Source organism: Canis lupus, chromosome 18 (assembly GCF_003254725.2).
Source record: "Canis lupus dingo isolate Sandy chromosome 18, ASM325472v2, whole genome shotgun sequence".
NCBI classification, from domain to species: Eukaryota; Metazoa; Chordata; class Mammalia; order Carnivora; family Canidae; genus Canis; species Canis lupus.
Genome location: NC_064260.1, coordinates 52,051,240 through 52,077,034, shown reverse-complemented (window position 1 = coordinate 52,077,034; position 25,795 = coordinate 52,051,240). Strand labels below are relative to the sequence as shown.

General features: G+C 51.5%; 3 protein-coding genes across 8 annotated transcripts; 1 reads left to right on the top strand and 2 right to left on the bottom strand.

The window, feature by feature from the left end:
* Positions 1–4,488: 4,488 nt before the first annotated feature.
* CDCA5 (cell division cycle associated 5) lies at positions 4,489–18,263 on the bottom strand. Of its 4 annotated transcripts, XM_025445816.3 has the most exons (10): positions 18,101–18,263; positions 17,795–17,889; positions 17,652–17,717; positions 17,537–17,572; positions 13,092–13,523; positions 6,710–6,823; positions 6,395–6,501; positions 6,091–6,189; positions 5,007–5,073; positions 4,489–4,871 (listed from the first exon to the last, which is right to left on the bottom strand). In XM_025445816.3, exons 1-10 carry the CDS (start codon positions 18,144–18,146, stop codon positions 4,557–4,559), a joined length of 1,377 nt encoding a protein of 458 aa, XP_025301601.3. In that variant the 5' UTR covers positions 18,147–18,263; the 3' UTR covers positions 4,489–4,556. The 4 variants fall into 4 exon arrangements, with proteins under 4 accessions (XP_025301601.3, XP_025301602.3, XP_025301604.3 ...); XM_025445817.3 differs by lacking the exons at positions 17,652–17,717; positions 17,795–17,889; positions 18,101–18,263 and having other exon boundaries at positions 17,431–17,570; XM_025445819.3 differs by lacking the exons at positions 13,092–13,523; positions 17,537–17,572; positions 17,652–17,717; positions 17,795–17,889; positions 18,101–18,263 and adding an exon at positions 12,182–12,843.
* A 74-nt stretch (positions 18,264–18,337) lies between these two features.
* On the top strand, positions 18,338–22,393 carry ZFPL1 (zinc finger protein like 1). Of its 3 annotated transcripts, none has more exons than XM_025445824.3 (8): positions 18,338–18,497; positions 18,862–18,971; positions 19,253–19,364; positions 20,464–20,657; positions 20,766–20,838; positions 20,910–21,056; positions 21,306–21,429; positions 21,942–22,393. In XM_025445824.3, exons 2-8 carry the CDS (start codon positions 18,870–18,872, stop codon positions 22,126–22,128), a joined length of 939 nt encoding a protein of 312 aa, XP_025301609.1. In that variant the 5' UTR covers positions 18,338–18,497; positions 18,862–18,869; the 3' UTR covers positions 22,129–22,393. The 3 variants fall into 3 exon arrangements, with proteins under 3 accessions (XP_025301609.1, XP_048952897.1, XP_025301608.1); XM_049096940.1 differs by having other exon boundaries at positions 21,886–22,393; XM_025445823.3 differs by having other exon boundaries at positions 18,354–18,513.
* TMEM262 (transmembrane protein 262) lies at positions 22,364–24,793 on the bottom strand. The gene is made up of 3 exons (XM_025445837.3): positions 22,831–24,793; positions 22,626–22,725; positions 22,364–22,516 (listed from the first exon to the last, which is right to left on the bottom strand). The coding sequence occupies exons 1-3, from the start codon at positions 23,002–23,004 to the stop codon at positions 22,440–22,442; spliced, it is 351 nt and encodes a 116-aa protein (XP_025301622.1). The 5' UTR covers positions 23,005–24,793; the 3' UTR covers positions 22,364–22,439.
* Positions 24,794–25,795: the final 1,002 nt, after the last annotated feature.

The following is a 25,795-nucleotide window of genomic DNA, read 5'->3' as shown; positions in this document are numbered from 1 at the left end:
ACCTGGTCAATTTTCCTTTCCCAAAAAAAAAAAAAAAAAAAAAAAAAAATTTTCCTTTCCTCATCTTGGCTAGGTGGGTGGTGAGGCCCCTCCCTGGACATTCTAGATTGTGGTGTTGATGAAACCACTGAAGGTAGCAAAGGCATTTCCTTTTCTTTTCCTACTTCGCTCATGGGTCCTAGTGATTGAAAGAGTTCTGGGGTCCCTACAGGGCCCCTGATCCATCGGTGCCAGCTCTTCCCGCTTTCCCTCTTCTCCCTCTGGCCCAGCTCCTTGCAAAGCCTCTCCACCCCCCAGTCCTCTCTGCTTTAGCCCCCTTCACTGGGGGAAGAAACCTGACTCTCTGCCCACTCTGCACCTGTACCCCTTGACTCTTAATGTGCCTGCAGAGTCACAAGATCTCACTGGTCTTGCTTTAAGTTTATGACCCTGGGATGCCTGGGTGCCTAGTGGTTGTTGAGACTCTCTGCCCTTAGCTCAGATCATGATCTTGGGGTCCTGGGATGGAGCCCTGCATCGCGTTCCCTGCAGAGAGCCTGCCCTCCCCCTACCTGTGTCTCTGCCTCTCTCTTTGCGTCTCTCATGAATGGATGAACGAATGAATGAATAAATTTATGATCTCAAACCTCAAACAGGCCCTCAGCACTGCGCAGCAATCCCGCTGTATTCCCTGGTCCTGGTCTGCTCACTCTTCCCTGTCTCTAGAGGGCAATTCTACTCTCACTCTGCTGCTCCAGCTTCCTGGAACACTGTTCCCCCAGTCATCCTCAGGGCTCCTCCCTCAGGCCCTCCACATCTTTGCTCCAATGTCACTTCTCCAAGAGATCCTCCCTGCTGCTCTACGTAAACCTCCCTCAGGCTTCCTCCTCCGTCTTTTTTTTTTTTTAAAGATTTCATTTATTTACTCATGAGAACACAGAGAGATAGAGAGAGAGAGGCAGAGACACAGGCAGAAGGAGAAGCAGGCTCCACGCAGGGAGCCCGACGTGGGATTTGATCCTGGGTCTCCAGGATCACACCCTGGGCTGAAGGCAGGTGCTAAACCACTGAGCCACCTGGGCTGCCCCTCTTCCCTCTTTCCTTCCATTTTTTTTCATCGCATTTGTCACCATCTGACTTACCCATTATTTCTTGTCTCCCCTTCTAGAACGGAAGTCCTACTGGGGTAGGGGTCTTTACTTTATTCACCGCTGAATCCCCAGAGCCCAGAACAGAGCACACAGGAGGCATGCAGCAAATGCCTGTCAAATGGATGAGAAGCTGATTTCTCAGCTCAGCTCCTCAACACCAAGCACTCATGCTCCAGCTGTCTCGGATTTAAGGTGTGTCAGGTGCAACCTCAAGGGATTCAAAAGGTGGCCTCAGAACACCTGGGAAACAGATTCCATCTGAAGGAGCCCCAGTGGGATTGCTGAGCCAGCCATGGGCGGGGAGGGGACTTCGTTACACGACTGCCTTCACAAGATGGTGATGCGGAATCTGGAGCAGGTTGTTTCTAGAGGATGCTGCTGCCAGGCTGCAGGATCAGGCCACCTTCTCAGGCAGGGAGAGCAGCCCCTTTAGGCTGGGCAAGAGTTGGGAGACTGCTGGGGTCCTTGCCCACCCCACCCCACCCCACCTCACCCCTGCTTCCAGGGGCCTCTGAAGCCAGGGTGGAGGCCTGGGTAGATCCACTAGCTGGATTCCAGGGAGTGTCGGCAAATTGCCAAAACTCACTGCAATGCCAACCATTCACCAAGCCCGCATTAGGTCACTAGTCCTCTGAAGGGCCTCTGAGGTGGGCACTGCAATTAACCCCATGTTACAGACAAAAAAGAACACGCGGTCACTCAGTCAAGGTCACACAGGCTGCACACAGCGGAGCCGAGATGAGTGCCCAGGAGGGGGCCTCTTGTCCACAAAGCTGCACCAGCTCTCTGCCTCAGGGCAGGGTGAGGCATCGTGCTTGCCCCTCACAAGAAACAGAATCATGGGGACAGGGGAGGGGGATTTGCTAACCCCGCTTCCATGCCTTGATGACAGAGAGGACTGGAAGATCTGGGCATAGCTTGTGATTGACACAGCAGCCTGCTGTGACTAGCAGCTCTGGGGAAGTGTGTGCGTGCGTGTGTGTGTGTGTGTGTGCACTCGCACATGCCTGTGTTGGTAGCTTTGCTGTGGGACCTTCCCTTGAAAGGGCCTTCCTGATGGGGCAGCAGGACTGGAGGGATGCTGTGTCCACAGGAATGGCTGTAGGGACTGAGCTCTGGTAGTCAGTACAAGGCCGGGGCCTTTGGGGCATCAGTCAGCACTTCTGTGGTTACGAGTCACCTGGGGAGAAGGCTCTGGAACAGACTCCATTTCCTGTATTCATGTAGCTACATATGCCTGCTGCCCCAGGCCGAGATCCTGGAGGCTTTTATTTATTTTAAAGATTTTATTTGGGATCCCTGGGTGGCTCAGCGGTTTAGTGCCTACCTTTGGCCCAGGGCGTGATCCTGGAGTCCCGGGATCGAGTCCCACGTCGGGTTCCCTACATGGGGCCTGCTTCTCCCTCTACCTGTGTCAGTGCCTCTCTCTCTCTCTCTCTGTGTCTATCATGAATAAATAAAATCTTTAAAAATAAATAAAGATTTTATTAAAAAAAAGATTTTATTTATTTATTTTTATTTTTTAAATTTATTATTATTTTTTTTTATTTTTAAAGATTTTATTTATTCATTCATGAGAGACACAGAGAGAGAGGCAGAGACATAGGCAGAGGGCGAAGCAGGCTCCATGCAAGGAGCCGATGTCGGACTCGATCCCCGGTCTCCAGGATCACGTCCTGAGCTGAAGGCAGGTGCCAAAACGCTGAGCCACCCAGGCATCCCCAGATTTTATTTATTTATTCATGAGAGCCACAGAGACACAGGCAGAGGGAGAGGGAGAAGCAGGCTCCGTACAGGGAGCTTGATGGGGGACTAGATCCCGGGTCTCCCGGATCACCACCTGAGCCGAAGGCAGAGGCTTAACCACTGAGCCACCCAGGTGCCCCAATCCTGGAGGCTTTTAGAGGAAGCAGGTTCAATCAGAAACATGCTTAGAAAAAAAAAAAAAAAAAAAAACAGAAACATGCTTAGGACTCAGCCTTGTTGGTAGAAGTCCTTAAGTGGTCCCCATTGATTTAACCCTTTAGCCATCTGTCCCAAGATCCCCGCTGGGTCTGAGGATCAGATGATCCCCTTCAGGGAAATGACAAGATTGCCCTGGTGGAGAGCTGGTCAGGAAGCCAGTGGTGGGGACTCCCAGAGCACACAGGCTGGGAGGGCAGAGAACTGCCAGAGGTGGCTGCTGAGTCAGACTCAGCTCTGCTCAGCCTGCAGCTGTGACCAAACCAAACCTTCACCAATAAAATCTGTTAGTAGTTAGTGGTCCTGGCAGGATCGCACCAGGTGTAGTGGAAGTCCCAGTAGGTCTGAGGGGGGCCACAAGGCTGAATTTCCAACCTTTCGTCGTGTCCCCTGCACCGGGTGCAAGGGCAGAAAGATGGCCACTGTCCTTCCCATGTCCTCCTAGAGGATTTGTGCCCAGCATATATTATCACCCTTTGGGTTATGGGGCTTTGAAAAAACTCATTTCAGGAAACACCTGCGTGGCTCAGTGGTTGAGCATCTGCCTTCGGCTCAAGTAGTAGTCCTGGGGTCCTGGGATCGAGTCCTGCACCAGACTCCCCATGGGGAGCCTGCTTCTCCCTCTGCCTGTGTCTCTGCCTCTGTGTGTCTCTCATGAATAGATAAATAAAATCTTTAAAAAAACAAAAAAATTGTTCCATAGGATATTGACCAATTTTTATCTAATTTATCAATCTTATTTCAGGACTTCTTTTGTTTTTTCCCTTGACTACATATATATTGTCATATATGCCTATTTCTTATATCCTCCTTTACACTGGTTTTGTCATCTTGCTGGCTCCATTGTCTTCCTCACAAAACAAACCTGAAGCACGCTCCCTGTCTAGTTGTGTGGGAATTCTCTCCCTGTCTCCCTTTCTCTCTCTGCTTCAGCTAAGACCTCAGGCAGCCATCTGCAGGCCAGGGCGGGAAGAGTTCCATCAGTGCAGGGCGCGAGTGACAGGTGTTGGTGTTGGACCCTCGTGGAGCTCCCACTACCGGCCCCATCCCTGCCCTCAACTTGACTTACAAAGGGGAAGAGATTTATTCTAGGCCTCCAGGTGGGCAGTGGCTCTTTCTGCCTCTCCTAGTCTCTTTTTTGCCCTTTGGAATTAGACCAGGGGCCTCCATCTTTGGGGGGGGGGTGGCCTCTTTCCAGTCTTATCACTGGAACATTGCCCTTGAGGCAGACACCAACCAGACCTGGAACCTCTTCTGGGGTGGTGGGAGCTCAGGACCAGAGAACCAGCGGTAGGGGGCATGTCAAAGGGGAGCCCAGGGGCCAAGCTCCTTTTGGAGCTGGTGACCTCCCACTCTGCCCGATTCCAGGGCCCACAAACATGCGGCAAGTGGCGTCTCAGCTTTGGAGTAGTTTATTACTGTGACCTGGAGAGGAGCTCCTGGAATGGCTTCCCCAAGAAGTGTCTAGTCTCCAGCCTTGGGCCCTGCCAGGGCTGATACTGGTATCTGCGGGTCATGGGAGCAGCAGGCTGCGGGATGAACAGAGCCGCCTTCTGGGAGCTGAGTTGCTACAGGCAAGGGGAGCTGAGTGACCGGCTGGGGAAGGCATGTCCTTTCTCCCCTCGTGCCATGGGGGTGCTGCCAGTGCACCTGGGACAGTGCCATCCCTGGGATGGCCTGGGCATCCTCGGGGAAAGCCCGGGCATCCTCTGGAGCGGCCTTCACCTCCTCCAAGAAGGCCTTTGCTTCCCTCTTCAGGCTATCATATGACACGGTCAGCTGGAACAAAGGTTGCAGGGCCCAGAGGTGGGTACCAACCCTAGGCAAGGCTGTTCCAAGCCCCCCCTAGCTGGGCTGGGAGGCAGGGAGGAGGCAGCACAACAAAGAAAGAGGGTCCTGGTCTCAGGGTCTTACCAGGTTTTGCAGCTTCTCCCTCAGGGCTCGGTTGTCTGCTTGGATAGTGCTCAGGGACTCCCGAAGTCTAGAATTGTAAGAGACCCCCTTCAGCCCCCGGGTTGTTGTCCTAAGCAGCTTCCTTCAGCCCCAACATGCATCTCCTGCACGAGCTGTGTGACCTGGACCAGCCCTCCAGGGGACAGGGTTTCGCCAGAGCCTAGTCTTATTGTCCTGGCAAAGCCACATGGGGAGGGAGTTGTTCTTCCCAAGGGATTGGCAGCAGGAGACCCAGCCAAAGACAAAGCATGCTTCTTCTCTTCTTTAGCAAGAGAAAGGTGGGCGACTCCAGCCAGAGACGAAAGCGTGTTTCTTCTCTTCTTTGGAAGAGAAGGGTGGGGGACTCCATTGTGCAGGCTAGCCATCCCACCCTGTTGGGGTGCAGTGGGGACCGTGACAGAATTCTGTGTGGTTCCAGGCTGGCAAGAGGGACAACCCTGGAACTCATCCTGCCTGAGGGCTCTGTGCATGAACAGAAGTGCTGACCACTCAGATTGATGCTACAGGAGCCCACCTGCAGCCCCGATGGACCAGGTCACACTGCCCCACCCCCAAACCTCTGTCTCCAGGTAGAGATCTGACCCTGGCATCACTGCAGAGGGGCAGGTGGCCGTGGAATGACACAGACCCAAAGTCTAGAGCCTGGTGTCCAGAGAACAGACCCCTACCCCTGCTACTCCTCCGACCAAACTACCCCCTCAGGTTCTTGGACCATTAAAAGTGGGGGTTCCTGACAGGCAGCCTTAGAGACTGCTTACTGACCAGGTGTGTAGGCATGAAGTTGACTGATGGGAAGGAACTATGGCTCCTCTGCCTTTGGGGCAGGTCCCCCTCACACAGGAGGACACTGGTACTTGGGAAAGAAGGGACCTACTGGCTAGTGAGGAGATCATCCAGAGCAGAACAGTGAGAAGGCAAGGGAAGGAGGGAATGAGGAGGGCCAAGGGAAGGTGCAAACCCATAGCCATCGAGCCCCAGGCCCTGACCTCAGTGGGAGGAAAGCCCTGGCACCCTATCTGCCCCCACCTGCCACGGCCCAGCTCACCTCCTGCAATCATTCTGCAAATGGCTGATTTCCCTTGAGGTGCGCCGGGGCCCCCAGTCTTCCTTGTCCAGGAACTGGCACTCCTGGATATCTGAGGCCCTGGGACAAGGGTTGGACCAGAGGGCCTAGAGGTTGGGGGAGGGTAGGGTGAGGAGCATGGAGGAAGGGGGGAGCCCAAGGCCCACATCCTGTACGGGTCTCCCCTCTGCCCATTCCAGGGCTGAGTCCGGGCACAGGTCTGCATGTTAACAGAGAGAAGCACCCTCTGCCTCCCTCCCCCGCACACACACTCACACAGCCTTACTTTTCAGGGTCTTTGGACTCAGTGGGCTCCGCTGTGCTCAGGAGTGTAAACAGGAACGTGACAGTAGGTTCTGGTTGTGAGTCCAGCTTTTGCTCTGAAGAAGATGGCTTTGGCAGAGAAGGTGCCACAGTAACTGAACAGCATAAGGGGACAGCCCAGGAGACTGGGTCCTCGCACACCAGACAGTAAGACAGCAGGGATGATGGCTGGCAGTTCAGAGGTCTAGTCCCCAAGAGGAAGAATTTCTCTGGCCACCTGCCACCCTACCTGCCACCCCTGCTCTCTGCCTTGGGAAGCCCTGGGCCTTCCTGTCACCTCTAAGACTGGCTCCTCGGAGACCTGAGGGTCTTCTGGCTTCTGCTTCTCAACAGGCTGTGCTTCTGGCTTCACCATGGGCTTACAGTAAGCTCTTCTACTGCCCCTGGGAGACTGAAGGAGACAGAAGCCCAGTTGGGGAGCCACATCCACCATCCTGATGATTTCCCCTTTCCAGCCTTATCTGGTCTTCTTGGGGGCAGCCTCCAGTCTGGAGAGCCTCTACCACTTCTGCCCAGCTAATGAGATCCCTCAAAATTAGGGTGACCACATTTAGCAAATAAAATACACGGACACATAGTGTAATCTGAATTTCAGTTGAAAACCAAGTGCTTTTAAAAGTATAAGTATATCCTTGGGGGATCCCTGGGTGGCTTAGCGGTTTAGTGCCTGCCTTCGGCCCAGGGCGTGATCCTGGAGTCCCGCATCGGGTGCCTGGCATGGAGCCTGCTTCTCCCTCTGCCTCTGTCTTTGTCTCTCTCTCTCAAATAAATAAATAAATAAATAAATAAATAAATAAATAAATAAATCTTAAGAAAAAAAAGTATAAGTATATCCCATGCAATGTTTGGGAAATACTTATACTACAAAATGATTCATTATTTATTGAAATTCAAATTTCTCTAGGTGGTCTATATTTTATCTGGTGACATGCTACATGCTGACAATATTTCATAAACGGAATTCCTTGGGATCCCTGGGTGGCGCAGTGATTTGGCGCCTGCCTTTGGCCCAGGGCGCGATCCTGGAGACCCGGGATCGAGTCCCACGTCGGGCTCCCGGTGCATGGAGCCTGCTTCTCCCTCTGCCTGTGTCTCTGCCTCTCTCTCTCTCTCTCTCTCTGTGACTATCATAAAAAAATAAAAATAAAAAAATAAAAATAAAAAACAAAAAAAAAGGAATTCCTGCAAATGCAAGTTATTGGGTATCCAGGCATCAGGGGCGCCCTACTGAAAGGAATCCTATAGAAGCTTGTAAGAAAGCAGAGAATCCCTCCCATTTTTGGTGTTACAATCATCTATTGACCAGACACAGAGAAGCAAATAGTGTGGCATTCAAGACCCCCTGTTATGAACACCCTCGTTTGTAACCCTGTCAATATCCCACTGACCCCAAACAAGTGTCTGCTCAGACCAACCAGGAGCCTCACTTTCCAACACCAGCCTGAACTGTCCCCACTGCCACACTCTGGCCCATGTTGTCCTGCCCTCTCCTGTTCCCTCCCTGCTCTGCAATCTGAACTGGACTCAGTCTTTCCTCTGCTGAGCATTTCACACCCCCACCCCAAGGCCCCCTTGGACTAGCTCACAGTGGAGCCAGAGCTGGGCTCAGCCTGAGGATGCGGTTGTCTCTACGGCAGTGTTAGATGTCCCACTGAGCAGGCTTGAAATAGCAGCTTCTCTCCAAGTGACAAAGTCTTACTTAAGTCAACAAATGGAATCCTCACTAGTTCTTTTGGTCTCAGATTTTTCAGAATCTTGCACATCTGCTGGCTCAGCGATGGAGGACAATCCAATCGGAAGACAAATAGTGACCTCAGATTTGTCCTTTACACTGAGCTCCCTCTGGGCTTTTGATAGGCCCATGGGTTGTAGCAGGGGTCCTACATAGTGTGCTCTCTGCAGTGCATCAAGCCTTTCCAGATAGCCTAAAATATTGTAATTCCTATCCACATGATGGAAACAGAATTTTGGTGGCCAGCAATACCCTGCAGGGCAGGGGGCAGGGGGCGGCTAACTCTGGGGACTCACTGAGCTCCACAGTGATACCAATGCTCACAGGCGGGTAGCTCCATCACTGGGTCTGACTCGTCCCAGGGGGAAGCTGGCAGCTTATATATATTTTTTTAAGATTTTATTTATTTATTCATAGAGATGCAGAGAGAGAGAGAGAGAGGCAGAGACACAGGCAGAGGGAGAAGCAGGCTCCATGCAGAGAGCCTGATGTGGGACTCCATCCCGGGTCTCCAGGATCATGCCCTAGGCTGCAGGTGGCGCTAAACCGCTGCGCCACGGGGGCTGCCCAAGCTGGCAGCTTATAAGCAAGATTTATGAAACTAGCCAAGACCTTTGGCCCTATAACATCACTTTGGTAACTAGGCCTAAAAACATGACTCCAAAGGAAATAAAATAATTTACACAGAGGTCCACAGTAGCTAATTTATACCAAGAAGAAAAACTGGAAGCAGCCTAAAGGGCCCAAATATAAGAAAAAGTCAGTAAATAATGGCAGGAACATGCTAGAACACACGTCACTCTGCCTTTAATGGTTCCCAGTAAACATTGGTTGACCAACTGCTGTCTGTGGGACGGGTCTCAGTGGGGTCCTGAGAATATACAGACAGGTGATCATGACCTGGTTCTGCCCAGAAGCTCCCGGGGCCGGGGAGGCCCCAAGTGCCCAGTGCCCACAGTGCAGGGAGATGTGCCTTTAAAGAAGCCTATACAGACAGCCCCGGCCATGAAAAATGGGAGCCATGCATTTGGCTTAGAGCTCCAGAGACTCTACCACAAAGGTGCTATTTGAGCATCAAGAAGTGGGGGATTTGGCAAGAGGAGGGCAATCCAAGAGGGAGCAGTTTGGGCAGGCCAGTGCCAAAGGGCATTCTCAATGGGACATAGTTAAATGGGCCTGGGGTATGGCCACCGGGTGACAAGAAGGCACAGGAGAACTCTGTGTTTCTGTGCAGGTTGAGTTGTAACTGGGAGGATGGGTGGGACAAGGAGACACTGGGGGCAGGAAGTCAAAGGCCTTGGGAATGGAGACAGGCAAGTGCAATTGCTCCATGTGATGTGTCTACACTGTGAATACCAGGGAACACATGCCAGAGATGCTGTTACACCACAAAAGGAAGCCTCTTTTTGAGACTTTGCTTTCCATTCTTTTGGGTGTTACAACCAGAAGTGGAATCGTATCGAGTTGTTTTTTTTTGTTTGTTTGTTTTTTCCGTATCGAGTTTTAAGCAAGGGAGAAACGGGATATTTTGTCTAGGAAACTATTTGGCTGCAGTGTAGTTTGGAGAAGGGAGAGGTTAAAAGGAGACTGCTAGGCCAGTGTTGCCCAATAGCTGTGGGGCAAAGAGGTGTTTAAGTTAGGGCTGATGGGAAGGGGTGAGGAAGAGGGTAGAGCTGCGGACAACCCCTGGGCTCCTGGCTTGTGTAGTAGCTAGGTCACCCAGGGTGATACTGCCAGCATAGGGAGCACAGGAAGAGGCAAGCTGATGGATGAGCGGAGTCTGAGATGACAGATTCTAAATTGAGATGTAGTTTTAGAAGACAGCTCTAGATTCTGGTTTGGAGCTCGGGAAGGAGGAATGGGATGGAGATAGACTGGCCATGAATGAGCAAGGTGGTGACCCAGAGAGCCTGTCTTCAACTGGCAGGAACAAGCAGGTTGGAAAAAAGGGCCCAGGACTGAACCTGGGTGTCTAGATATCTCAGGGGAAGTCAGGAAAGAGGTGCCAGCAGTTCCCAGTCAGTCTGAGGATGTAGCAGAGCTGAGCCTATCACACTGGTCATTAGGGGCAGGGGTCACTGGCTGCTTCTGCCTGAGAAGTAAATGGGGTGGCGGTAGCACTTGCTAAATGGACAGGAACAGACGCTTTTGAACATTCTTTCAAAAAGCTTAACCCTAAAAGGAATAATGGTAGTAGTTAAAAACAGATGCTGGTCAACTTTTCTTGGTGGTTGTTTTGACGATAGAGAACAGAAGACTGTTCAGGACTGTTGGAAAAAGACCAAGGTCTCAGAGATGAAAACTGAACCTAAAGCCAAAGTGGAAAGCTGGCCTTGAAATGAGAGGACTGCTCTCCTCAGCCAGGGTGGTGAGGTGGAGTGTGTGTGTGTATATGTGTATGTGTGTAGAAATGGGGGTTGGGAAAGCTGTGGGAATTGGAGGATTTAAACTTAATTTGTGGGCAGCCGAGGAGGCTCAGCAGTTTAGCGCCACCTTAAGCCCAGATCCCGGAGACCCCTGCATGGAGTTGGCTTCTCCCTCTGCCTATGTTTCTGCCTCTCTCTCTGTGTCTCATGAATAAATAAATAAATAAATAAATAAATCTTAAAAAAAAAAAAAAACTTAATTTGTTCTAAAAAGTAGGAGGCAAGGACAAGTGAAAGACGTTGGGAGGCAGGCCAGTTTGTGTCACCTGTACCAAGGTGCACACTTCCTTGAGCTGAGTGGGAGAATTTCCAGGAATCTGTACCTTTGAGTCCCAGGGGGCTCTGCACAGCTCCGCAGCAGCTTGGGCCAGTGGGAGGAGTCAGCTCCTCCACAGGAGCATTCAAGGGAAGGAGGGGTGGACCCTGTAGGGACTGGGTCTCCAGGCACTGGGGGGTGGGGCTGCCTGGAGGCCTCCTCTGCAGGCAGCCCCACCTTGAGGCGGCAGAGGTGAGGGCAGAGTAGTGACCACTAGGTTGCTGGAGGGAAGGCTGGCTGTCCCTTGGTAACAGCCCAAATAAGGGTCAGCTTCCTGGGGCCCCCACCTTCACCTCTGCCTCAATAAAAGTCTCAAATAAGCAAACTTTTTATTCAGATTTTTTTTAATTCAAGCAACAATTTTTCCTTAAACTCCACAGTCTTAATTTTTCAGGGAAAGAGAGGATTTGCAGTAATGCCATCAACTCCACACTACCTGGCTACTCCCCGACTGGGACCCTTCCCGGGCGTTCTGCCCCACCAGCCAGTGAGGACAAGAATTCTTCTGCTGTCCAGCTCTGGAACACCTGGGCCTGCCCTGGCAAGGGGCTTGCTCACAGAGCCTGACCAAGCACGAAGCATTGACCAGGAGCCCCGGGACCCCCGGGCCTTGCAAGGGCTTCATTAGTGCCCACCAGGCCTGCACTGGTGCATCCAGTCCCCTACCCAAGCATGAGTGCATCTTCCCAGACATTTTGCCACCCACTTGCCCCACCACACTCCTCAGCCTCTACTGCAGTGACCCCGTAAACGTCAAAAGATGCACCTGCATGAGGTATGGCCAAAGTGGTGCTAGGGCAGCCTTTGAGAGCATGATTTTTACTAGTATTGACAAAAGAAAAGGGGGTAGGGTTCCCCAGAAACGAAACAAGACCCCCCCCCCCCATCTGCTCTTCACATCTCCTCAGTGTTCTCATGTGAGAAGACACTAAGAAAGCTAAAACTTCTTGCCCCTTCTTGGCAAGTGAAGAGCATCTTCCAGAACTTCATGAGTGTAGCTGCAAAACTAGCAGGACTTCAGGAGTAGGACCTTTCAACCCTGTTTTCCCTCTAGAGTGGAGAAGACTCTGTGTACTTTATTTTGTAAGATAAAATATAGGTGCAAATGATGAAGGGCACCTCTTGCCATAGCCCCCTTCTCAGCCCTGTGCAGGTGTCTTGTCCAGAGCCCCGGGCCTCAGTTTCTGGCACCTTTTTTGCCCCAAGCAGCCAGTGCTACACCAGCCTGGCATCTAACTGAACATCTCAACAGCAGAGCAGAGAAATAAAACCCACCTTCTTGGAGTAAATGCTTCTGGTCTGACCTAAGCACGGCTTCTCTTTTTTTCTTCAAAACATAAAATTCTATATTATAGTGTCCAGCATCTTCCTGCAAATAGAACTCTACCCAACCCACAAATTCTCTCCTGGACCATCTACAGAATCTAACAGGGAACCCAAGCCTCTTTACACAGATGGGCTCCATGGCTGGGAACTAGGCCTCCAGTGGAAGACAACTCAGCGGGGAATGCCTGTGGATGCCTTGCCTTGGTGCTGGTTTCTGGGGTTGGTACAGAGCAGCTACGTTTCCCAAAAACGGCCCAGGCCCCTTCTCACCAGCAATCCCAAGCCCTTTCCTGCAGCTTTGCAAGCAATCCTACTCCCTAGTGTGCAGCCCAGCTGGAAAATGAAGAGGCTCCTCTGGGAGGCAGGGAGAGGCTGGTGGGTCACAGGACCAAACATAGGACTGCAGGGCATGGCCAGGCCTGGAGAGCCCCACTTCCTGAGACGGCTGCTACCACCACACAACCCTCAGAGGAATACAGGCCTCACGCAGCAGCAGCATAAATACAGGTAATAAGGCCAGGAGAGAGGACCCCAAGTGTCTTCTCCATGGGTAGGAGGAGCTATGTACAGGAGAGAGGAGAGGATGGCCAGGGATACCCCCTGACATTGACATCTCATTCAACCAAGAGATCAAACTGCTCAGCAGCTTCAAACTCCGCATTCATAGCTGCAGCCCACTCATCCAGCTCCGATTTCTAGGGGGAGAAAAAAGGGGGACAGGTGAGGGAGGAAGGGAGCATGCTGCCCAGGGCATGTGTACCCTGACCCTACGGGCACTGAGCCCCAGGCTGGCCTAAGGCCTGGTGGTCTCCCAGCACACCTGGTGCAACAGCAGACCCAAGCCCTGCCCCTCACTCACCAGGATCTCTGGCACCTTTCTTTTCTTTCGCTTCTCCTTCACGACTGGTGGGGAGATTCCAGGGAGAGTTGTATCTGGGGCCCACGGCTTCACCCTGGGGACTTCGGTTAGCTTGGAATACACCACAGGTGAGACTCTGGCCAAGTCTTCTGACCCCAACAGCCCCTCGAAACCAAAGCAAGACCTGCGGCCTGGGGTGGAGGTGGAGGCAGAGCCGAAGGTCTCCAGTCGGCTATAGGATCTCCTGACTTTCTTAGACATTTCCAAGTCTCTGGCATCCAGGTCTTCTTCCCTGGAATTAGACTCAACATTCACGGGGTACAGCACAGGAGTGGTAGTGGGGGTGACAGGGATGCTACATGACTTGAAGAGATCCTCCCTAGCAGGCTCCTTGGTGGGAGGGTTGTTTTCCTTCTCCAAGAAAAAAGCAATCTGTACAAGGACAGAAGAGAGAAGGCCTCCTTGTTAGTTAGCCGTCTTATTTACTTCCAGAGAGGTCTGAGGAGATACAGGGTGGAAAGACCCATAGGACACTTAAAAAAAAAAAAAAAAGATTTTATTTATTTATTCATGAGAGGCAGAGACACAGGCAGAGGGAATAGCAGGTTACCTGTGGGGAGCCCGATACAGTACTCCATCCCAGGATCCTGGGATCACGCCCTGAGCCAAAGGCAGATGCTCAACCACTGTGCCACCCAGGCGTCCCCTGTAGGATACTTTTAGTTTGTTTGTTGTTCGTTCGTTCGTTCATTCATTCATTTATTTATTATAGTCACACAGAGAGAGAGGCAGAGACACAGGCAGAGGGAGAAGCAGGCTCCATGCACTGGGAGCCCGACGTGGGATTCGATCCCGGGTCTCCAGGATCGTGCCCTGGGCCAAAGGCAGGCGCCAAACCGCTGCGCCACCCAGGGATCCCTGCAGGATACTTTTAAAAGGAAAAGAGATCAAATAAATCAGATCCTGGGAAAGATTTAAGGTGGGGAAGAAAAGAAGAATCTGCCATTGTTTCTGAGTCTACTTTTGTAAGGTCAAGAAGGCATCTCGCCCCTTGTAGTCAGCTCTGTCTCCAACAAAGTGAGGTTCTAGCTGCCCCTGTTGACTGACCTGAACCACAATCACAGGTAATCTGGACCAGGTCAAGCTCCTGACTGCTCTTCCTGCTACCATGTGTGCCCTCCGTGGCCCAAATGCCACACAGCTGCCAACGCTGTTCCTAACATGCCCGTCCACTCAGTCAGTACTTCCTGGCCACCTGTTCCAGGTACTTTACAAGCGCTCAGAGAACAATAGGTAGCAGGCAATAAAACAGAGAAAGCCCCCCGTCTTCATGGGACCTTCCATTCTCATGGGGTAAAACATGGAAAAATCATGTAGCATGTTAGAAGTATTAAACACTTTGGGGAAAAAAAAAAACAGAACAAGAGAGTACTGGGTGTGAACTGGGATTTTTTTTTTTTTTTTGATTGATTTAAGTAGGTGAAGGTCAACATAGGTCTGAGGGGACATCTTGAACTAGAACTTGAAGGTGAGGGAAGGAGCAACACGGAGGCCAAGTGTTGTAGGCAGAGGGAACAGAAGGGGCAAAAGTCCTGAGGTGAAGGTATGCCTGGAAAGGTAAAGGAACAAAGCCAGTGTGGCCAGGTGAGAGACAGGGAGGAGAGGAAATGAAGATGGGGTTCGAGACATAGTGGGAGCTGCGATAGGGTCTTTTGTAGGACACTGTAAGTGGAAGCCCAAGGAGACCCTTGCGGAGACCCAGGGAGCCATGGCAAGGTTGTGAATGGGGAAAGGCCTAATCTGGGATGTATATGAAGCCGTTCATGTGTTGGCTCCTTAAAATTACACTCTCAGCTCAAATGCTGCTTCCTCAGAGAAACCATTCTCACTGCAGAATAGAGAGCAGCCCCTCTGGTGCTGCTCTTTACTTCTGCCACAACCACCTCCCTCGTACAGCTACCATCGCTGTCTGATTCTGACTTGCTCAGTGGTCACCCAACTAAACAGGAGCTTCTTGAAAGCAGGGGTCTTCATCTGTCTAGCTGCCCCTGCCTACAGCCTGAGCCTTCAGAGCCCTGCATGCAGCTGGTGTTTGATGCTCACTGAATTCTTGTAACAAAACTTGGCACTGGGCTTTCTGGCAGCCAAGCAAGGGTAGGAAATGGGACAAATTCAGTCACTCCCATGGTCTGAGAAAAGGAGTTGTAAGGAGTTGTTATCAAGAGAGACCCTTCCTGGCTACAAGCACTGGAAATCTGAGTCTTGGTAACAATTCCTAGTAAAAGAGACGCTGAACAAAATGGAGGTTAGCTCTGACTATAGCTTCCCCATCCCCTATGGCAAGCAGTCATGCAAGTCCTTGCAGCTCTTTTTGTTCGATGTCATCGATCTACCATTCAACCAACAAGAATGAATGATTGCCACGGGGAGGCAGAAGTCCCTGCCCTCAAGACAACAAGCAAATATTCAGAGTATTGAGAAGGCCTAAAGAGAACTACAAAGAGAAACAGGATAGTGACAGGGTACAGTGGTCAGGGAAGGCTTCTAGGAGGCGTCTTTTCAGCTGAGAACTGTGTGATGGGAAGGTCATGTGGTGAGATGAGGGGCAGAGCATCACTCTGCCCTCACCTTACTTTAGGCCTCCACCATCTCACTGCAGGACTCCTGTTAAGTCTTCCTACCTGGTCTAGGGGTCCCCAGCAGGCTTTTTCCATCCGTGTCTCCACGCAGACCCCAGAGTGCTGTTTCTGAAGCACTCAAGCACGCCTTAGTGACTACCTTGCTGGAGACTCCTCAAAGGCTCCCACAGTGCCAAGGCTTTCATGCCTCATCAGGAACGGCTCTGGCTTAGCATGCTCCATCACCTAGCAAGATCTGCCACACCGAACAAACTGACATTCTCCAAACCTTTAGATTTTCTTTGTGAATTCCAGGTCTCTGAAAACACAGCTTCCTTTGCCCAAACATTACTACTTGTCCTTAGAAAGACTCAGTTGAAACATTTCTTTTTCCGTGAAACAGCTCTAGTGCCACTTGGTTTGGGTTAGGTGCCTTCATAACCTCTAGTGCTTTCTTTCTTTTTTTAAGATTTAAGAAAGAATGAGTGAGTACACAAGGGGAAATGGCAGATAGAGGAAGAAGGAAAAGGAGAAGTAGACTCTCCGCTGAGCAGAGCCAAGAGGTAGGGCTGGATCCCAGGACTCTGGGACCATGATCTGAGCTGAAGGCAGACACTTAATCAAGCCACCCAGGTGCCCCATCACCTAGTACTTTTCTTACCGCAGTCCTCAGCACGATGTGCTATTATCACTTGCTCATCTGTCTTTCTCCCCATTTGACCATAAGCTCCATGTGCTCCTAACAGGCACCTAGCATTTCTCACTTGTATCTTCAGGCCGAGGTTTCCTGATCGTAAAACATCCTCAGTAACTTCTGCTAAGATAGTAAAAATGCCATACTCCTCTTACAACAACCTGTGCTTACAAATTGAGGAGATAGGCTGGAAAGAAGGAATACTTTGGACCCGGCTCAGCTCTTAGGAAAATGGTAGAGAGATGGCTGGGTGGCTCAGTGGTTGAATGTCTGCCTTTGGCTCAGGTCATGATCCCGGGGTCCTGGGATCAAGTCCCGCATCAGACTCACTGCAGAGAGCCTGCTTCTCCCTCTGCCTACGTCTCTGTCTCTGTGTGGGTCTCAGGAATAAATAAATACAATCTTAAAAAAAAAAAAGAAAAAATAAAAGCAGAGAATATCAGGACATCAAGACCTAAACGTATGAAATCCACAGGGAGTGAGCAAAACTGGCCATGCACATAGCTGTCCAAAGGCAAACTGTTTCAAAATACAGATGCTTCCCAACTTAATGAGGGTCTGACTTAAGATTTTTCTGTGTTTTTATGATTTCTGTGTTATGACGGTGCAAAATTGATATGCACTCCATAGAAATCGCACTTCGAATTTTGATCTTTTCCCAGGCTAGTGAAATGTGTTAAGATCCTCTCTCATGATGCTGGTAGTGGCAGCAAGCTGCAGCTCCCAGTCAGCCATGCCATCACGTGGGGAAACAACTGACAAATTTACAACCATTCTGTCGTTCGTTTTCAGTTCAGTATTTGATAAAATTAAGTGGTATTCAATTTTTTATTATGGATAGGCTTTGAATCAGGATAATTTAACTATACGCTCATACAACTGTGCCGAACACGTTTAAGGCATGATAACCTAAAGTACGACGTTTGATAGATTCGGCGCATTAATTGCATTTTTGACATACTACGTGTTCAATTCATGACCGTTTTATCAGAAAGTAACCCTGTCCTAAGTGCAGGAAGATTTGTACCTCAAAACAGCTCCCTGGGCAGATGTGAGCAGCCAGTATATCCTGCCCCATCTCGAGAGTGCCCTGGATTCCACTCCACTGAGCCGACGAAAGAAAATGAACTCACCCTTGGGCTCCTTCGAGGCGTGTGGATAGATGGGATCTGTGGAGACAATAATAACTGATCAAAGACTCAAACGCAATTTTGGCTCCCAACCCACAACCCCTCTCTCAGTCCTCACCTCTACAGAATGGGCTACGATCTTCTTCAACACGATGGGCTTTCTGACTGGAGCCGCATTGGGAGCCTGGAAAAGAACAGTGAATATGAGCTCCACATTAGTCCAGCGGCCCCCGGGACAGAAGCTGAGAAAGCAGGGCTCACCTTGGGCCAGATTTCAGGGAGGGTGCTCGGGAGATCAGGGCCTGATTTCCGCTGGGACCTCCGCAGAGACTGAGTAGGAGATGAAGTCCTGGACCCTGGCAGAGAAAGAAGTTAGGAGGTAAAGGTAAGACTCTAGGCCTCAGAGTCTAGAGAAGAGATTCAGGAGAGAGCGAGAGAAGGTTCCCCAAACAAGCTCCTTAACGGCGGAATGAGCCTCTTAGAGCGGGGGGGGGGGGGGGGGGCCTCCTCGTGGGACTCCATCCCTCAAACGGCTCGGCCCCAGGCTCCCGCGCGCCTTCGGCTCACCGGAGTGCCGTGTGGCCCCTCCGGACCGTGTTCGCCTTTCGGACATGCTAGCCTTGGTCTCGACCTCCGCCGCCGCCTCCGCCGCCGGGGCTCGCGCCAACCCAGAGGGATCACAGAGACCGAAACGTTCGAATTACCCGCCCTGCCTGGAGGAAGCGGAAATGACGCAAGGCGGGAGGGACGCCGTGCTCCGTTTACCATCCGTCTCGCGCGTAGCGTCAGCAGGGGCGGGGTCAGCGGTCCACTTACGTCATCAGTGGGCGCCGCACCCGGAAGAGACGTGGCAGCGGAGGGATAATCGGAGCGGCCCGAGGTAGAGCGCGCAGAGCGGGAGCACGGCTGAGCGCAGTGTCTGTCCTTCCGCGCCTCGGACCAGCGCTCGCGCGCGTCGGGACCGGTGAGGCGGTCGATCGGTAACACGGATGGGGGGGCGAGGGGGGGGGTCTGTGTTGAAGCAGGGGGCGGGGCTTGGAGGGGGTGGGGCTCAGGTGGAGCCCCTGGGGGCGGGGCCGGTGGTACCGGAGACTCGCTGGTGGAGGGACCTGGCCGGGGGCGGGATCCAGGAGAAATGAGGGGTCACTGGAGGCTGAATTCGTTCAGGAGGCGTGGCCCGGAATGTAGAAGGGCGGTGGGCAGGAATTAGGGGTTGGGGCGATCATGAGAGGTGTTTAGGGGATTTAGGAGTGGAGACGATCTGGGCTTGTGAGTTCGTAGTGGCGGACACCGGAAGCTGGCTCTCTCAACTCCGACCCCTTGCTCAGGGTCGAATATGGGACTTTGCAAGTGCCCCAAGAGGAAGGTGACCAATCTCTTTTGCTTCGAACACCGGGTCAACGTCTGCGAGCACTGCCTGGTAGCCAATCACGCCAAGGTGGGGCTTCAGGGGAGGGGCGAAGCAGGGCAGTGGGTGGGCCGGCAGTGTCGGTTTTCTCCAACTCCGAGAAGGCCCTGGGGTTGGAATGGAAGCTCCAGGAGGGCGGGAACTTGGTTTCTTTTGTTCTCGGCTCTATCCCCAGCACTTAAGACAGACTCTGGCACACTGCGTGCTCAATAAATGTTTATTGATTGAACAAACGAAAGTATGATTCTTGTTTGTGATGAGAGAAAAAGAAGCAGCTGGGCCCCCGCTGTGACCTCTGTCTCCCACTCCAGTGCATCGTCCAGTCCTATCTGCAGTGGCTTCAAGATAGCGACTACAACCCGAATTGCCGCCTGTGCAGCACACCCCTGGCCAACCGGGAGACCACCCGCCTCGTCTGTTACGGTGAGGCCTGCCCAGCTTGGTGACCAGTTTCCACGTCCTCTCTAAGCAGCAGGGCAATGGAGACCTCCCCAGGCTTGGGAGGCTGGAACCCCAAATTCTAGTCCTGCTGTGTTATTTACCTGATGTGTGAGCTGAGGCAAGTCATTTTCCCTTTCTAGGCCTCAGTGTTTTTCCCTAAAAATTAAAGCTCCTACTTTCTTACCTGCCCATTTACAGGGTTGAGTGAGAGCCAATCAAACTTGTAACATTTGGGCTGTGAGCAGTAGCTGGCTGGACCAGCAGGGAGCTGAAGGCATGAGGCTTTCAGACATCTGGGATCTATTATTCATTCCAACTAAACAGAGAGGAAGGGAGTTTCCCACAGTAACTAGCTAAAAGAAGTTAGTCATATGTATCATGACCTTGACCTGACTGATGTAAGAGGCTTAGGCTCAGCTTTTTTTTACTTTATGTGTGTTAATGTGTTCCTTAGTACCTGCACATGAGTGAATGGGTAAACGTGTGAAGTATGAACACAGGTGTGTTGTGGGGTTATAGGACAACGCTTGGGTTATGGTGCTTGAATTTTAGCAAATGTGATTGTATAAAAGCTTCTGTGTGGGAGTTAGTGTGCCTACAAGTGTAGATACAGGGATGGTACTTGTGTTTTATTGTATGTATACATTTGTGCCCATGGGTGTGGGTGTGTACATGCATACGTGTACTTGTGTGTGTCTAGGAACTTATGAAACTGCTCCTGATTAGCTGTTAGCTTGAGGAGCTTGTGATAAGTGCATGTTCAGAGAGGACTCACTTTAAGGGTCACTGGCATTTCTTCTCATCCCTACTACCCCAGGGAGAAGTAGGCTTCTCCCTTCTAGTGGGCTGGGGATCTTGGTAGCATCTCCCTTGACTGAGTCAGGTAGTGGTGGCCAAGAAGGCTGAAATCTTAGGGAACACTGATAAAATGGACCTGAGTGAGGACAGGAAGGAGAAGGCTATGAGCTCACATGTGCGCGTATACATACATCCACATAGCAGACTGGGGGTTGTTGCCGGGCTAGAGATCCTACATATCTTCTTCCTCATGCCTTTCCTCCCCTATTTCATTGGCCCTAAGATCTCTTCCACTGGGCCTGCCTCAATGAACGTGCCGCCCAGCTACCCCGTAACACAGCTCCTGCTGGCTACCAGTGCCCCATCTGCAGTGGCCCCATCTTCCCCCCAACCAACCTGGCTGGCCCTGTTGCTTCCACACTGAGAGAGAAGCTGGCCATGGTCAACTGGGCCCGGGCAGGACTGGGCCTTCCTCTGGTGAGAATCTGTGTGTCTGACCGACCGTCTGCCCTGGGTCCCACTTGGGCCAGATGGGTGGGTAGGGACAGCATTGAGCAGGCTGGTGACACAGGTTCCTTCCTCCAGATCGATGAAGTGGTGAGCCCGGAACCTGAGCCCCTCAACACCTCTGACTTCTCTGACTGGTCTAGCTTTAATGGTAGGTAGTGGTCTGCACTGCCCTTGGGGCCTTGCTTCCCTGCTCTGCTGACAGCTCTCTTCTTGCCACAGCCAATGGTAGCCCTGAACAGGAGGAGGTAGCCAGCGCCTCTGCTGCCCCATCCTTCTACAGCCAAGCCCCCCGGCCCCCTGCTTCCCCGAGCCGGCCCGAGCAGCACACAGTGATCCACATGGGCAATCCTGAGCCCTTGACTCATGGTGAGCCAAGGAGTTTTCCAGTCTGGAAGAGGATGGAAAGGGAGTGGAGTGACTTATGTGGAGGGGGCTTGGGGTTCCAGAGGCCCACCGGGTGGCTTCCCTTTTCACTAACATAGTCATTACCTTCCCCATGATCCTGAGATGTTTTGTCAGGTTAAGAGGGCAAGGACCTCCTGCCCTCCCCACTCCCCACCCTGCTACAGGCCAGTTTCTCTGAGCCTGTGGATACTGGTGGCTCTGCCCCTGCAGCCTCGGCCCCCAGGAAGGTGTATGACACGCGGGACGATGACCGTTCACCAGGCCTGCATGGGGACTGTGATGAAGACAAGTACCGTCGCCGGCCTGCCCTGGGGTGGCTGGCCCAGCTGCTCAGGTACACAGGGTCAGGTGGGGCCAAATGCCAGGAAGGAGGGAGGAGAGGAAGTGAGAGCCAGAGGCCCTGGGCATGGTGATTGCATGATAAGAGGGGCTTCTCTGGGTAATGGTAGTATCTGGTGTTGGGCTGTGCAGAGAGGCCTCAGCTCAGCTTTAGAAGTCCCAGGTCTGCTCCCCTGTGGAGCTATTTCCTCACCTACTGGGTATCTGAGGCTTGAGTTTGGGCTCTTTGAGGTCCCTTCCTGCTCTGACACCACCTGACCCTAGTGGCTACCAAGCCTGACACATTTTAGTTTCCAGAGCAGTTTTGGCTCAGCTGGTTTGAGCTGCATGGTCCCCTGTGTAACAAGCAAGTACAGGGGTGACCCTGCACACTTGAAGGAACAAGACTCAGTAATGGTGGCCCCTGGGCCAGAAGATGAGACGAGTGTTAATATCTGGGGTTCCTCTCCAGGACAAGGAGTCATCAGGGATTGGGAACCTGACCTGACTTTCCCCTCATCCCCCCAGGAGCCGGGCTGGGTCTCGTAAGCGGCCGCTGACCCTGCTCCAGCGGGCAGGGCTGCTGCTGCTCCTGGGGCTTCTGGGCTTCCTGGCTCTCCTTGCACTCATGTCTCGCCTGGGCCGAGCTGCTGCTGACAGCGATCCCAACCTGGACCCGCTTATGAACCCGCACATCCGTGTGGGTCCCTCCTGAGCCTTTGCTTGTAGCTAGGCCAGCCTAGGACCTGGGGGCCTGAGGTAGGGAGGTCTGGAGGCTTTTTTCCTGCTCCTCTTCTTCAAGCCTGAGACACTAAGATCCCAGGCCCAGTCAAGTCCACTAGAATGACTGCTGGCTGGGCCTGGGGCCCCTGCAGGTCAAACATTTGTCTTGACCTGCTTACTATGGGTCTCCAGCCTCCCACCCTCCTCCCCATGAAGGAGATGACAGGTGGAAATAAACGACAGACTTTATTAAAACACCGAAGCCTCCTTTTCCTTCCCCCTTGTCAGCCTGGTCCTCAGACTTCAGTGGTTCTCCTCCCGGTACTGGATGGCCAGAAACTCAAGGGACAGGCGGTTGAAGAACATGGCTCCGTTTAGCACTGGGCAAAGGAGAGAGCCCCCATCAGCATTCCCTGTTTGTTCTTTGCTATGTCTCAGGGATCCAAAGTTCCCTCCTCCGCCCTTAATACATCCCCCTCCCCTACTCACTTAGGATGGTCAGGGCAAAGCACCGAAAAAACTTGTCATCTGTCATCTCAGCATAGAGTGACCCCATGGCAGCCCAGCAGATGCTGATCACCTGGGAGAACTGTAGGCCCCATCCGGGGGAGAGTGGCCCCCTGAGACAACAGCGGGGTTTCCATCAACCCCTGGGCCTCCCCCGACCAGCCCTTGAGTCCTGGCCCCAGTCTACCATCAGGACAACAGTGTAGTGGAAACTCATGCGATCATAGTGGTGGGTGACGCAGAAGTTGTGCACATCGCTGGCAAAGACGCCAAGGTGTATAAAGAAGAGCATCAGTGCGGCAGCACTGAGAACCATGCCTTGGGGGAAGAAGAGCACAGCCAGTCGGTCCCGCCACCGCATCCTGGCAAGAGCATAGACTCAAGTGAGCCAGTGGAACTTGACTAAGCCAAGACTATTTAGGAGAAGCAACTGACCCCTCCACTTCTAGAGCGTACAGTCTAGAATAGTGGTGGGATGCTAGAACCATGAGAACATTGGAGGGGACAAGATTCTAGAATACAGTCTGGTTCCAGCCAATACAGGAGTGGTTCATGGGTGGCTGGGGGAGTTCCAAATTATCGAAGGTTGGAGGGCTAAAGGTACAGACCAGCAGGAGTGTCGATGAAGGGATAGTGTCCCTTATCCTGCCTGCACACTTTGTGGTCTTGTGCATTATCTTCTCGCTGAGTCCTCTTGACAATTCCACAGAGGAGGCACTGTGGGCATATTTCTTCTACAGAGCCGGGGCTCAGAAAAGTGGTAGGGCACATCCTAGATCCACAGCAAATCTTAGGCCAGCAAGAGACTAGGCCCGGATGTGTAGCTGGAGGGCATTCCCAGTACAAGGGAGGCCTGTGCTGAATTGTAAGCTCTAAATATTTGCTCCATTCCCTAAAAGGGAGATAAGAGCATGCCCACAGCTGTCCTGGGACCTTCCCCATGCCCTCTCTAGGCATGGCCCAGAGAGCAACTGGCTTTTCCATCCTCCCTCACATGTTCTAAGACGTGATGCTGACCAGCTTTCCCCTCTCTGTCACCTTCAAGCACTCAGGACTTTCACATCCATCACCTCTGTCCTTTCCAAGAGTTCCCAGGCTAAGCTGGTGGCATGAATCTTATATTGCACACAAGTTTGAGGTACAGAGAAGGAGCGTCAGCCCAGGCACTAAGAGCCATTGAATGAGGGAGTGAGGTTTTTTTTTTTTTTTAAGATTATTTTATTCATGAGCGAGGCAGAGACACAGGCAGAGGGAGAAGCAGGCTCCATGCAGGGAGCCCGGTATGGGACTTGATCCCCGGTCTCCAGGATCACACTCTGGGCCAAAGGCAGGCTCTAAACTGCTGAGCCACCCAGGGATCCCCCTGAGGGAGTGAGTATTGAGACAAAGATCCAGTTCTACCCAAGGCTGTGATTGGGCAGGGACACTCATAAGCAACAAGAAAACGTTTCCTTTGTATGTGGAAAAGGTGAAAACTCTAGGATCCTCAGCAGTATCATCCAGAAAAATGGGCAGAAATGGTATGGAGGGACATGGAAACTCCCAGGAACTAGAGTAGAAGAAGGACAGCTTGAACTTAGCCACCTCCAGGACCTCCTTCCTATCTGCCTGCCTCGGAAGTTAGGTTCAGGGTCCAGCCAAGACCCAAAGTCTCCTGCCACATCCATGCTTGCTGCCCAGTGTCATTAATCACAACCGTCCCTTAGACCCCCATCCTGACACATTACAGTAGTGACCCCCAACGCCCACTTGTTGGCCAAATGTTAAAACCATTGTTTCAAAAAAAAAAAACAAAAAAAACCCATTGTTTCCATCTCCATTCTCATGTAAATACAAATGAAATTTTATACATTAGGGCTTCTGGCTCAAAACCAGTTAAAAATTATCCAAGTAGTGCATGACTGTTCTTGTAAAAGATTTGCATAATACACAAGCATACAGAGGAAAAGACAACGACCTGCCCGCCTCCTACCTACCTCACAGAGGTATCCCTCAAAAGTTTAGTGAGTGGGCATCTTTTGGATCCCTTCTTACTGAAACCTCATATACCTACCTGTATATATACATGTATAATTTTAAAAAGCATCATGGAGAACCACACCATATGTGTTGTCAAAGTGTAACTTTCAAAAAGTTAGGGGCAGCCTGGGTGGCTCAGTGGTTTAGCGCCGCCTTCACCCCAGGGTGTGATCCTGGGGACCCGGGATCGAGTCCCATGTGGGGCTCCCTGCATGGAGCCTGCTTCACCCTCTGCCTGTGTCTCTGCCTCTCTCTCTCTCTGTGTCTCTCATGAATAAATAAATAAAATCTTTAAAAAAAAAAAAAAAAGTTAACATGATGCTAGGTCTGGAATGAACATGTAACTAAGATGTATTAACCTATCAGTGAGGAGTCCCCCCTCAGTAAGGTGATAATGTATCTTGGGGACTTGGATATTGATAAGCATTCCTTTAGAGAGGAATGTTGGTGTGCCTATGTGGCTCTCAGTCAGGCGGCTACCTTTGGCTCAGGTCATGATCCCAGGTTCCTGGGATTGAGCCCCGCATTGGCTCTTTGTTCGGGGAGTCTGCTTCTCCCTCTCCTGTGCTCTCACTCTCCCTTTCACGGTCTCTCACTTTCAAGTAAATAAAATCTTTAAAGAAAAATAAAGAGCAATGTTAAAATATGATTCTAGGTTAGACACAAAACTGCTTGATATCCTACAGGATGATAAATAGAACTTTTGAAGTTACTTTTTCTGCTGGATATAAATGTTTTGTATATTTCCTGGACAATATCTACTTGTAATATCAGCATCTGAACACATAATGGTAAATAGCAATATCAAATGTTCATTCCTGTGGGTAATTAAATAATCCTTGGATAGGCTTGTAAAACAAGCCCCAGTGTGGCATTAGCAGAACATGCTACACTCTTGGGTTTTTTTGTTTGTTTTTTCTTTTTTTTTTAATTTTATTTATTTATGATAGTCACATAGAGAGAGAGAGAGAGAGAGAGGCAGAGACACAGGCAGAGGGAGAAGCAGGCTCCATGCACCGGGAGCCCGACGTGGGATTTGATCCCGGGTCTCCAGGATCGCGCCCTGGGCCAAAGGCAGGCGCCAAACCGCTGCGCCACCCAGGGATCCCCTGTTTGTTTTTTCTTAAAGATTT